Source organism: Suricata suricatta, chromosome 1, assembly GCF_006229205.1.
Source record: "Suricata suricatta isolate VVHF042 chromosome 1, meerkat_22Aug2017_6uvM2_HiC, whole genome shotgun sequence".
Classification (NCBI taxonomy): domain Eukaryota; kingdom Metazoa; phylum Chordata; class Mammalia; order Carnivora; family Herpestidae; genus Suricata; species Suricata suricatta.
The window spans coordinates 125975049-125987680 of record NC_043700.1 but is presented as its reverse complement, the minus strand read 5'-3'; the positions used below and the strand labels follow the sequence as shown (position 1 = coordinate 125987680).

Below are 12632 nucleotides of genomic sequence, written 5' to 3'. Positions count from 1 at the left end.
TTTTTTTCTTTCCCTGTAAAAAGAGCTTTTAAGATTTCCTCTCAGTAACTTCCAAATACACAACACTGTATTATCAACTGCAGTCATCATGTCAGGAACTATTCTGCTTTTCACATGTTAACTGTCCCAATTCCCCCATGAGTAGGCGCTATATTATTACCCACAATTTATCAGTGAAAAAACTAAAGCACAAGCAGAGCACTATTTAGTAGGATTTACTATGAGCTTAACCAAAGTTTTTTCATTCCTTATTAAATTATTTTTAAATAATATAATAAAAAACATAATAATAATGAAGGGACACCTGGGTGGCTCAGTTGGTTAAATGTCTGACTCTTGATTTCAGGTCAGGTCATGATCTCACACTTTGTGAGTTGGAGCCCTGATAGTGTGGCGCCTGCTTGAGATTCTATGCCCCTCACCTGCTCTAAATAAACAAACTTAAACACTGAAATCTTACCTTATTTCCTAAGAAATTAAACTATCGTCAATGGTCTTCTAATCACACTATAGTACAGTTTTGCTGTAATTGAAACTTTATTCATACTCTATTGTTTCCTACAGATAAATTTCTAAAAAGAAATGGTATTTCAAAGGATAGGCACAATTTGGATACAGACTGATAAATTGTCCATCTCTGATCTACCTACAATATTTGTGCCATATTCTGAGTACTAACTTATTAAAAAGTATTTGTTAATTTAATAAATGAAAATATTATCTCACTGTCTTAGTCTATCATGTACTAATACCATCGAATCATCATTAATTTTGGGCTACTTGTATCTCTTCTATAAACTTTTTTTATGTTTTTGTAAGAACTCCTCATATATTTAGAGTGTGAGTAATTTGTCATACATAGATCAAACTTTTCTCTTTTATGTTGCGCTTTTTTATTCACCCTCTGCAGACTTTTACACAGTCAAACCAATCTTTGTCTTTATGATTTCTGTCTTCAGTGCTATGCTTAATGTATAAGCATATTAACTTCAGGTATTCTAGTATTTTTATGGCTTTATGTTTTATACTCTCATCTTTATTTCCATCTTAAGTTCTGGTACTGAGTACCAGTTATCTCCTTATTAACACAGTAGTAGTTATCCAGTTTTCCGAGCACTTTATGTTAGGTAATATTTAAATACAGTAAGGCTAGTGTTTTACCAATATTCCTGTTTTCATGTAGCATTTTGACTATGTAATACTTAAGAGTTGTGTGTCACTATTTGGGAATGAATTTTAAAACAAGAACTTCTAAAGAAAAAGAACTGAGGAATATTATAATATATAAATGCTTTGTTTATAAATGTTCCTCCTCGACCTTTTCTCACTAATGTGGAGGAAAAATGAATATCCCTTCAACAAATACAAGATTATCATCTCTGTTGGTTATACTGTACTTAATTTTTTCATAGATTCCACAAGGTAGGATTCAGATTCTACTGAGACTCAAGTTGCAACCTATACTAAAGCAGAAAGCTTGACATGTTTTCAAATTCACTTTGGCCCTAAAATGGGAACTGAAATCTGATATTAAACATTCTAAAAACAGGCTAAAAAATACCCTTTCAAAAAATTTTCTGCACATGCCACAATTGAGATTTAGAGTCTATGTAAATATCTATAAACCTAATGACATAAATCTGCTTAAACAACTTGCCAACACTCTCTTACATAAAACAGAATTCTGCAATCTCCAGATAAATGTTATTTTAACATTGCCTCTCACCCAAACTGTACAAATCAATGGTCCACAACTTATTTTCATACTGTTCATAATAAGACTTTGTCCCTCAACAACTCTATTTTAATTTTCTTGATTCAAAGAAACTAAAACTTGGAATATTTAATACATGCACAACCACACCCCCATATGCCCTTTTAGAAAGAATACCCATCTTAACTTTAAAAAGGTCTTTGAGCTGTGTGTATGAAATAGCAACATCAAAACAGTTGGCTTTTTTTTTTTAAAACAGTTGGCTTTTTATACATTAATTCTCCTTTGACACTATACAGTCTTGTTATATTACTGAAATTTTATTTCTACATTCTTCTGATCTAGTACATAAAAATAATTATTAATTACCAAAAACATTTCACCAGAAACTTAGAAATGAAAGAAGTCAGAGTATAAAGACTACATGTTTGAAATTGGGTGAAAAATACAAAAATTTAAAAATAGTAGACATTACCAGAGAATTTTAAATAAATATTATAGTATTTAGTAAATAAATATGTTATGTTGGTATTAACATAAAATATTAAAACACCAATATTAGTATTTATAAAATAGTAACATTTACATTTAAAATTATTAAAAATAAACTATTTAATAAACATAAGTACTATAGTATCCTTGATACTAATGAATTTTCTAATTTATTTTTTTTATTAAATCAACAAACATATGAATAATGCCAGGGGCATGTAGGTGGCGATTAGGCATCCCACTCTTGATGTCGGCTCAGGTCCTGATCTCATAATCCTGATCTCATGGTTGGTTGTGAGATCTCACGGTTGTGAGATCCAGCCCCAGCCTCTGGTTGAGTGTGGACCATGCTTGGGATTCTCTCCCCCTCTCTCTGTCCCTCCCCTGCTCACATGTGCACTCTCTCTCTCTCTGCAAAATAAACTAAAAAAAAAAAAAAAAAAATTCAAGGTGCCCAAGGGATAAAAGCACGGAACATGTCAAGTTTAATTAGTGAAATATGCAGAGTAACAACATTAATACAAGGATCTTTTTAAAACAAATAAATAAAAACAATTAAAAAAAAACACTTGAGGAGTGCCTGGGTGGCTCAGTTGGTTAAGCAACCAACTTTGGTTCAGGTCACAATCTCATGGTTCATGGGTTCAAACCCTACATCGGGCTCTGTGCTGACAGCTCAGAGCCTGGAACCTGCTTGGGCTTCTATGTCTCCCTCTCTCTGTGCCCCCAACCTCCACACTCTACTCTGTCTCTGTCTCTCAAAAATAAATAAATGTTAAAAAAAAACCCCTGAAATACAAGATACTAACCAAAACTTTTAGGAATTTTCCATCAAACTACATACTATGAAACTAAAGCTTTTAGACTGGGAAAGCATCTCCCTTTCAACATGTGAAGGGAGGAGGGGCACAGGGGGAAGTCAATCACCCTTAATTTTTATTGCTGATTCAATATTTATTTATTTTTAATTTTTTAAAATGTTTATTTAATTTTGACAGAGTGTGAACAGGGGAGGGACAGAGAGAGAGGGAGACACAGAATCCAAAGCAGGAATCCAGTCTCTCAGCTGTCAGCTGACGTGGGGCTCGAACCCACAGACTGTGAGATCATGACCTGAGCCGAAGCCGGACGCTCAACTGACTGAGCCACCCAGGCACCCCTGATTCAACATTTAAATCCAACCAGAAAAACTACATGATAAAGTAAGCAGAACTCTGAAACCAGTAAATGATCTAATGAATTATAAGGTAAAATGAGCTAAACATAAGAAGAACATTAACTAAACAACATTGAAAATTCCATTAACTTTCAGGTCTAACATACAAAATGAACCTATTATTCTACAAAGTAACTGCCTTTTAAGTTTTCTTTTTTCCCCTGACTAAAACACATATTCAGTATACAAAGGACAGAAAAATATTGGAGAAAACTTTTGCTCATAATTCAACAAACACTATAAACCTGCTGGTATTTTTTTTTCCTTATAGATTTTATTAGGTAATCTCTACACCCAACATGGGGCTCAAACATACAACCCCAAGATCGAGAGTCACATGTTCTACTGAATGAGCCAGCCAGGCACCCCTCCGTTTTTTTTTTTAAGCGTCTGTTTATTTTTGAGAGAGGCAGAGTATGCATAGGGGAGAGGCAGAAAGGGAGACACAGAATCTGAAGCAGGCTCCACCACCAAGCTCTGAGCTGTGAGCACAGAGCCTGAGGTGAAGCTCGAACTCAAGCCCCTCCATCTTTTTTTCTATGTATTATCAAACATAATTAAGACTGACCTCCTAAATTTCTGAAAACTTTTGTAACCTCCATGCTTATTGGCTATTCTATATGTGGATGTAACAGTTTATTTAACCATTCTAAATATTAGCCATTTACATAACTTTTCCATATTATTAATTTTTTTGTATTTATTTATATTTGAGAGAAAAAGAGAAAGAAAGAGAGAGAGCAAGCAGGAAGGGGTAGAGAGACAGAGACAGAATCTGAAACAGGCTCCAGGCTCTGAGCTGTCCGCACCAAGCCCAGAATGAGGCTCAAACTCACTAACCGTGAGATCATGACCTGGCAGAAGTCGGATGCTTAACCAACTAAGCCACCCAGGCTCATATTTTCAATACAAATAGTATTTTAGAGCAAAAAGTTTTTTCAGCATTTCAGAATATTTCAGAGATAAAAATCTGAAAAAGCAGAATGAATGAACCATAAAGTATAAACTTTTTATAGTTCTTGATACATACTGCCAAACTGTCTGCAAAAAAGTGAGTCAATTTACATATCGACAAAGTGTTTAAGAATATCTCCCTCACCAAAAATAAGATAAAAACAGAGAGGGAGGCAAACCAAAGGAGACTATTAAAAACAGAGAACAAACTGAGTGTTGATAAAGGCAGGTGGGTAGGGAATGAGCTACATGGGTGACGGGCATTAAGGAATGCACTGCTGGTGATGAGCACTGGGTGTTACATGCAAGTTGTAAATCACTAAATTCTACTCCTGAAACCAATACTACACTATATGTTAACTAACTTGAATTTAAATAAAATCTTAGAAGAAGAAAAAATACCACCCTTTACTAAAATTTCAAAAGCAATATATATATTTAAAATATTCAGTGTTGATAAGTAAACAATTTTCTAATTAATTACATTTTTATTTCTTGGCTATTTTTTTTTTTTAACAGATAACAGGCCTACTCTTTTTCCCTAAGTTTACTTATTTTTTTGAGAGAGAGAGAGAAGCTGATAGAGAGGAGCAGAGAGAGAGGATCTCAAGCAGCCTCCACACTGTCAGCACAGGGCCCGATGCGGAGCTAGAACCCACAAACTGTGAGATCATGACCTGAGCTGAAATCAGGAGTGGGACGCTTAACCAACTGAGCCACCCACGTGTCCCTTAATACTTTTTAAAAATTTGGTCATTTGGGTAACTATTCTTTTGTGAACTAGTTGTTTTTACATAGGTTCACTTTACTACTAAGTATTATATACACTGTAAAATCCCATTAACTTAGACTATTAAAAAGAATTTGCAAACATACTAAAATTGTTTTCAATCATTAAAACAAAAACTAAAGTGTATCCGTTTGAAATGTTTATAATTATGCCACTTAGTAATTTAAATTAAGTGTTTGAGAACTACCTTGAAATAAAATGCAGAAGACAGTGAAACAGAGTGGAAGAAAAAAATCCATATGCCCAAGTCTTTTATAATTGTTTAGAAGCTATATTCTAATTTCTCAGTTTTAATCCCTTGTAATTTTGTCCTTTTAACCTCTTAGCTACTCTTTTCTATAATCCACCAATTTTAATCAGTTTCAAATAGCCAAAATAGTGTTTTTTAGCCAACGTCAAGAAGGGGTTAAATGTACAGGACTCAAGATAATTTGGCTCATTTATAGTGAATTATCACATTCTAGCCACATTCACTGTTCTACAATCTTGGTTAATCTTACTACATTCATTATTAAAAAACACCTGTACAATAAAAATAATGGATAGCATTTTAGGGGTCAAATAAACAAGAATCTACTAATACAAATATTTAAAAACACCTGAGCAACATGAAAAAAGTCAAAATATCAATTTATTACTTGAATGTCAGAAAAATGAACATTTATTAGACTGTTTAACATAGAATGCTTAAGTGTTAAAAACACAATCACCTCATTTATCATTTCATCAGATTATGTCTGTCTTCTGATCAGGAGTTATCTGTTACATTTATAAGGGCAATAATTTTATCATTTCTACCTCTTAGAAGTATGGTACTATAATGCAGTTGACATATTTTGTTTCTCTGTAATCTTTCAGAGTACTTATTCTTACCTGGTTATTTGAAAGTTCGACACCAAAAAATGGTAACCCAATCTTGACAATATTTATTAAAATCCTATAAATATTTATTTTTAAAAATCACAGAAATATGTATTTTCAAAAAAAAAAGAAGCCAAACAGTATGAATATATTCAGTGGAGGCATCAACAGGTGATGTAGAGGCTTTCCTTCCTCAAATAATCTGTTAACCTCTTCAAGTAAAATTAACTATGATCTTTAATAAAAACAATTACATTTCCTCAAACTACCAAAAAGGAGTAGAAGCATCTTTGTAAACATGACTTTTGTTGATCTAGAATGTATAATTTAGGCACGAGTGCTATGCAACCTCTGCAAGACAAATTCCCACGTCCTTTATCCAAGCAAAGCCTCCTCCCTATGTAATTTTAGACCTGCTACTGGATATAGTATTAACATGTTCTCACTGGGGCGCCTAGGTGGCTCAGTCAGTTAAGCGACCAACTCCTGATTTCAGCTCAGGTCATGATCCCAAGGTGGTGGGATCAAGCCCCCCGTCAGGCTCCATGCTGCATGCTGGGAGTGGGGCCTGCTTAGGATTCTCTCTCTCCCTCTGTCTCTCTGCTCCCTCCCCTGCTTTTGCTCTCTCGAAATAAACATCTAAAATATAAATTAAAAAAGAAAACGTTATCCCTAATAAACAATATATAAGCAAGTTTTACCGCTCCCTAAAATGACCTCAAGATAATAATCTCTTATGTGAAGCCTTTCCAATCATCTTTCAGGCATAATTCATAGATTTTCTCCTTTGCTGCCATAAAAATAACACAAAAATGACAATCACTAAATTACAGTTAGGTGTGTTATGTGCCTTTATCTGGATAAATTTCAAATACCCTCCAGGCAAGAACAGAATATTATTCATTTATTTATACTTGCCATATACTAAGGTAAGACCTTAGCAAGTATCTGCAAAATAAACACTTTTTTGTTTCTCACATAAGTGCTCATTTTGGAATTTTAAAGTTAGCTAATAACCTTATATATGAACAATAAAATAAATTTGGATATTGTCTTTTTTAAAAAAAAGATTTTCTTTTTAAGTAATCTCTATACCCAACATAGGGTCCAAACTTACAACTTTGAGATCAGGAGTTGCACACTTCACCGACTGAGCCAGCTGAGCACCCCAATAACTGTCTTTCTAAAATGTTTGCCTTAAAAGCAATAATGATCAAAAGAAACACACTAATTTAAAAAAAGGAGCTGAATAAACTATAAATTAAAAAATTTTTTAAAGGAGATGACTTTATATTACAGAATAATCCTCAAGGTTATATGAATATAAAAAGTGAAATTTATGTTGAACAAGGCATTATGAATTATCTGTTGTCCTATTTGACTTAATGGTTCTATGACAATTAGATTCTGAAAGCTGAAGAAATGTTGAATTAGAATTAAGAAACAAATCCAATAACTGATCTGTTAAAAGATTAAGTTGTAATACTTCCTAATGAATAGGAACAGAATATACTATAGCAGAATTATCTGATACCCTTGGAATTATTATAGTACTATAACATAATGATCCAAAGAGCTGATATTTATTATTATGTGCCAAGCACTGCCATAAGGATTCTACTTGTATCAATTCAATTATTCCTCACAAAAACCTAATCAGTCTTAAATTAAATTAATGAAGTGTTTCTCATTCCTAATGATCTCTGTCACTGTTTATTTTTAAATTTTTTCATGTCTGTTTACTTTGAGAGAGAAAGAGAGATAGAGAGAGAGAGAGAGAGAGAGAGAGAGAACAAGCAGGGTAGGAGAAGAAAGAGAGGGAGAGAGAGAATGCCAAGCAGGTTCGGCTCTGCCAAGGCAGACCCCATGGGCTTGACTCCATGAATCACAAGCTCATGACCTGAGCTGAAATCAAGAGTTGGATGCATAACCAACTGAGTCACCCAGGCTCCTCTGTCACTGTCTAAAACATAGTATTTTAGTTTTCAACCACTGACTTTTTGGGAGACTTTATTTCAACCTATTGCTTAAGTTACATAATAAACAAAGTTATGAGTTTAGTTTTCACTTGCCCTAAAGTGGCATATCCTTATTTTTCACTTAACATTTATATGGATTGTTATTAAGTTATTCTAAAAATAATAAAGTTTATTATAAACTTATTTTTCATAATATAATAAGGAGTCTGAAAAAGAAGACAAGACAGTCTCACCTTTAGTGTGACATCACACAGTTCTCCATTTTCATAAAACCGAAGAAGGGAACCATGAAAATCTTTCCAAGCTTCATTTGCTTCAAAGATAAAGGAGTCTTCTCCATCACCATCAGTAACTGAAGACCTATTCTTTATTTGCTGGTGCTGTTGCCTTTTTCCCTTTGTGCAGTGAGTCCTAGCTTGTTTTGCATTCACAGATTCTGAAGCCATTTGCAACACTCTTCTTTTAATATAGCTCTCTTCTCAAACATTCCATTTATTCTCTTAAAAAGGGTGTGGAGGAAGCAGAAAGTAGATGCAGCCCACTAACCTTCAGACGTTTTTCAAAACTCACTCAAACTGCCATTGTCCAATTGGCTGAGACTGAAAAATAAACAGCAAAACACATAAAAACAAAAAAAGTATCACTAGTAATTACAGTTTACCAAAACTACATATATAAAATGACCACATAAGTTACTATTATAAAAGGACACGTAATTTTGCAGCCCTACACTAAATGTAATAATTACCTCATCTAATTATTTCAGTGAAGGAACTCCTTTAAAATCTAATTTGAAAATTCTGAGAAGATGGTGGAATAGAAGTAGCAGGAATCTGTCTCCCCCACTGAGGCAAAAATTGTAGTGGCAGAATCAAACTGTAGAGTAAGCTTGCAACTTAAGGGAAAGACAGATTAATTTTGTCAACTTCAGCTCTTAAGGATAGTAGCAGCTGCCCATCCCTACATCCTCGGTCAGCTGGCAAGTAAGCAGCAGCGTGCATGTTCCTGGAGCAGCTTACACAATGTTCAGGAGTTGGGGTGGGCAAAGTTAGGACCTAGTTCTCCAAATATCAGGGATCTCTGCTGAATGTTAACTACTGCTTCTGATCACAGAAGTGCTGATAAAGAGGTAGACACTCATTGTTAATACACCTCCACATATTGTTGCAAGTCCCTCCCTCTCAGCTGAAGTGCCCTGCAGGGGACTTAAAAGGCTCATGCCCTTCCTCCCCATTCTATTTGTTTGTTCCCCTTCTTCTCCTTTTCACAGTCAAGACAATAAAAAACAAAAACATATATAAGGAAAATTAGAAAGTGACAATGTGTGCCAAGGGAAATGCTCAGAAAAGAACTGAGAACACTTTAAATTATATACCTCAGTCTGATCTTCAGCACAGAGATGGCTTACAGCAATCAAAAAATACAAAAACAAAAAATAACAGATCTTAAAGAATCAGATTAACCTGGACACTGATTTCTAGATTTATTACATTACTAGATTCAAATGCCCAGTGTTCAACAATGAAACGGAAACATGGCCCATTCAAGGGGTGGGGTGGAGGGGGGAGTACAACAAACTGTACCGAAAAGGAATTAATGGAATTTATAGTAGACTTTAAAATAATTCTCTTAAAGATGCTCAAAGAACTAAAGATATAAAGAGAATCAGGAAAACAACCAATACTATCAAAAAAGAAAAAGAACTAAATAGAGACCAAAAAGAGTTTCTGGAAGTAAGAAGTACAATAACTGAAATGAAAAATTCACTAGAGAGACTCAGTGACAGATCTGAACAGGCAGAAGAAAAGAATTATCACACATTAAGACAAGACAATGGGCAATATCAACTCTCAGGAAAATACTGAAGAAAAAAAAGGAAAAGACTGAAAAACATGAACAAAACGTAAAAGACCTATGCCCCAGCAAACAGACCATCATGCACATTATGAGAATCCTAGACGAATAAGAGAGATATAGGGGAAGAGAGAATATTTAAAGAAATAATACCTGAAAACATCCCAAATTTGATTAAAAACATCAATATAAGCATTAAGTTCTAAGAAAAAGGAACTCAAAAGAAACCATGTCAAGACATTATGATCAACCCTTCAAAACACAAAGATAAAAATAAATTCCTAAAAACAAGAGAAAAATGAACTGTGAGCTACAGGAATCCTCAATAAGAGTACCACAGATTTTTTATCAGAAACTTCAGAAGTCAGACAGGGTAGGCAGATATACATGTTCACAGTATTAAAAGACAAAAATTGTCAAAGATATTATATCTGGCAATACTGACCTTCAAAAGTGCAGGAGAAAGTAAGACATTCCCAGAAAAACAAAAGCTGGAAGAGTCAGTGACCATTAGACCTGGCCTGGAAGAAATATTCAAGAAAGTCCTACAAGGTGAAATGAAAGAACACTCAACTATAACTCAAAGCGGTATGGATAAATAAAGAGCTTAATGAAACTAAATACATGGATAATTACAAAAGCTAGTATTACTGTAGCAATGGTTTGTAACTGCACTTTTTGTTTTCTACAGATTTAAGAGACTACTACGTTTAAAGAAGAAAACACAGGGGCGGCCTGGGTGGCTCAGTCGGTTAAGCGTCCGGCTTCGGCTCATGTCAGATCTCACGGTTCGTGGGTTCGAGCCCCGCGTTGGGCTCTGTGCTGACAGCTAGCTCAGAGCCTGGAGCCTGTTTCAGATTCTGTGTCTCCCTCTCTCTCTGACCCTCCCCTGCTCGCCCTATCTCTCAAAAATAAATTTTAAAAAAAGCATTAAAAAATTTATAAAAAAAAAAAAGAAGAAAACACAATTATTCATGTAAAAGCTAGTATTACTGTAACCCTGGTTTATAACACCAAAATTTGGCTCCTCTACAACTCAAGGGAATAATCTCAAATAATAAAAAAATAAAATTAGGAGCTCAGTTGGTTAAGCATCTGACTTTGACTCAGGTCATTATTTCCCGGTTCATGAATTTGAGCCCTGCTTTGGGCTCTGTGCTGACAGCTCAGAGCCTGGGGCCTGCTTTGGATTATCTGTCTCCCCCTCTCTCTGCCTCTCCCCTGCTCGCACTCTCTCTTCCTTTCAAAAATAAATAACATTCAAAATTTTAATTTTTAAAAAATGTTTTATTTTACTATTGAGACAGAGAGAGAAACAGAGCGTGAGCAGGAGAGGGTCAGAGAGAGAGGAAGACACAGAATCTGAAGCAGGCTCCAGGCTCTGAGCTGTCAGCACAGAGCCTGATGCAGGGCTCGAACCCATGAGCCATGAGATCATGACCTGAGCCAGAGTCGGCCACTTAACCGACTGAGCTCCCATTAAAAATTTTAATACAAAATCAAAAGTTTTTAATCAAAACTTAATAATTACTAATTGCATCCAAAGACATAAGTTAAAATGAAAGGATGGAAAAAAATGTGTTCCATGCCAACAGTAACCAAAAGAGAACAAATACGGGTATACCAGATAAAACAGACTAAGTCAAAAAATGTTACAAAAACAAAAGGATATTACATATTAACAAAATGATCAATACAGAAAGAAAATATACATATAATGACAGATCATGAACATACATATAGCAAAAACAGAACTGAAGTAAAAAATAAACAGTTCCATAATAACAACTGGAGACTTCAATACTCCATTGACAATAAACAGAATAGAGGACTTAAATAACACAATAAACCAACTAGATCTAAGACTATCTATAAAGAACACTCCACTCAACAACACAATACATATTCTTCTCAAATGAATGTGGAACATTTTCCAGGACAGACTAGATGTTAGAGCACAAATTAAGTCTCATAGATTTAAAAAGACAGACAGCAATTAGCACATTCTTATCAATAAGATTGTTCCTGTCTGTGACTGTTTTATGCATTTGGGCGCTTCCGAATTTGGCACATAGATATTTATAATTGTTAGCTCTTCCTGATGGAGAGACCCTGTAATTATTATATAATGTCCTTCTCCATCTCTTGTTACTGCCTTTACTTTAAAGTCCAGTTTGTCTGATATTAGTATGACTACTCCAGCTTTCTTTTGGCTTCTAGTCGCATGATAGATATTTCTCCATCCCTTTACTTTCAACCTGAAGGTATCTTCCAGTCTAAAATGAGTCTCTTGTAGACAGCAAATAGATGGATTTTGTTTTTTTAATCCATTCTGCTACCCTGTGTCATTTGGTTGGAGCATTCAGGCCATTTACATTCAGTGTTATTATTGAAAAATGTGGGTTTAGAGTCATTGTGTTCTCCATAGAATTCATGTTTACAGTGGTGTCTCTGGCACTTGTATTCTTTGCAATATTTCCCTCATAGGGTCCCTCTTAGGATTTCTTGTAGGGCTGGTTTGGTAGTCATGAATTCTTTCAATTTTTGTTTATTTGGGAACACCTTTATCTCTCCTTCTATTTTGAATGACAGGCTTGCTGGATAAAGGATTTTTGGCTGCATGTTTTTTCTGTTCATCACATTGAAGATTTCCTGCCATTCCTTCCTGGCCTGCCATGTTTCATTAGATAGGTCTGTAACCACTCTGATACGTTTCCCTTTGTATGTGAGGGCCCTTTTCTCCCTAGCTGCTTTCAGAATTCTTTCTTTATC

At 34.7% G+C, this 12632-nt stretch overlaps 1 protein-coding gene across 2 annotated transcripts in view; it reads right to left on the bottom strand.

The window, feature by feature from the left end:
* Positions 1 to 12632, bottom strand: part of KLHL8 (kelch like family member 8) — a 64133-nt gene that overhangs the window by 18610 nt on the left and 32891 nt on the right. For both annotated transcript variants that reach the window (XM_029943484.1, XM_029943491.1), the window contains exon 2: positions 8240 to 8605. In XM_029943484.1, coding sequence (XP_029799344.1) covers positions 8240 to 8452 — 213 coding nt within the window. In that variant the 5' untranslated portion in view covers positions 8453 to 8605. The remainder of the gene's footprint in view (positions 1 to 8239; positions 8606 to 12632) is intronic.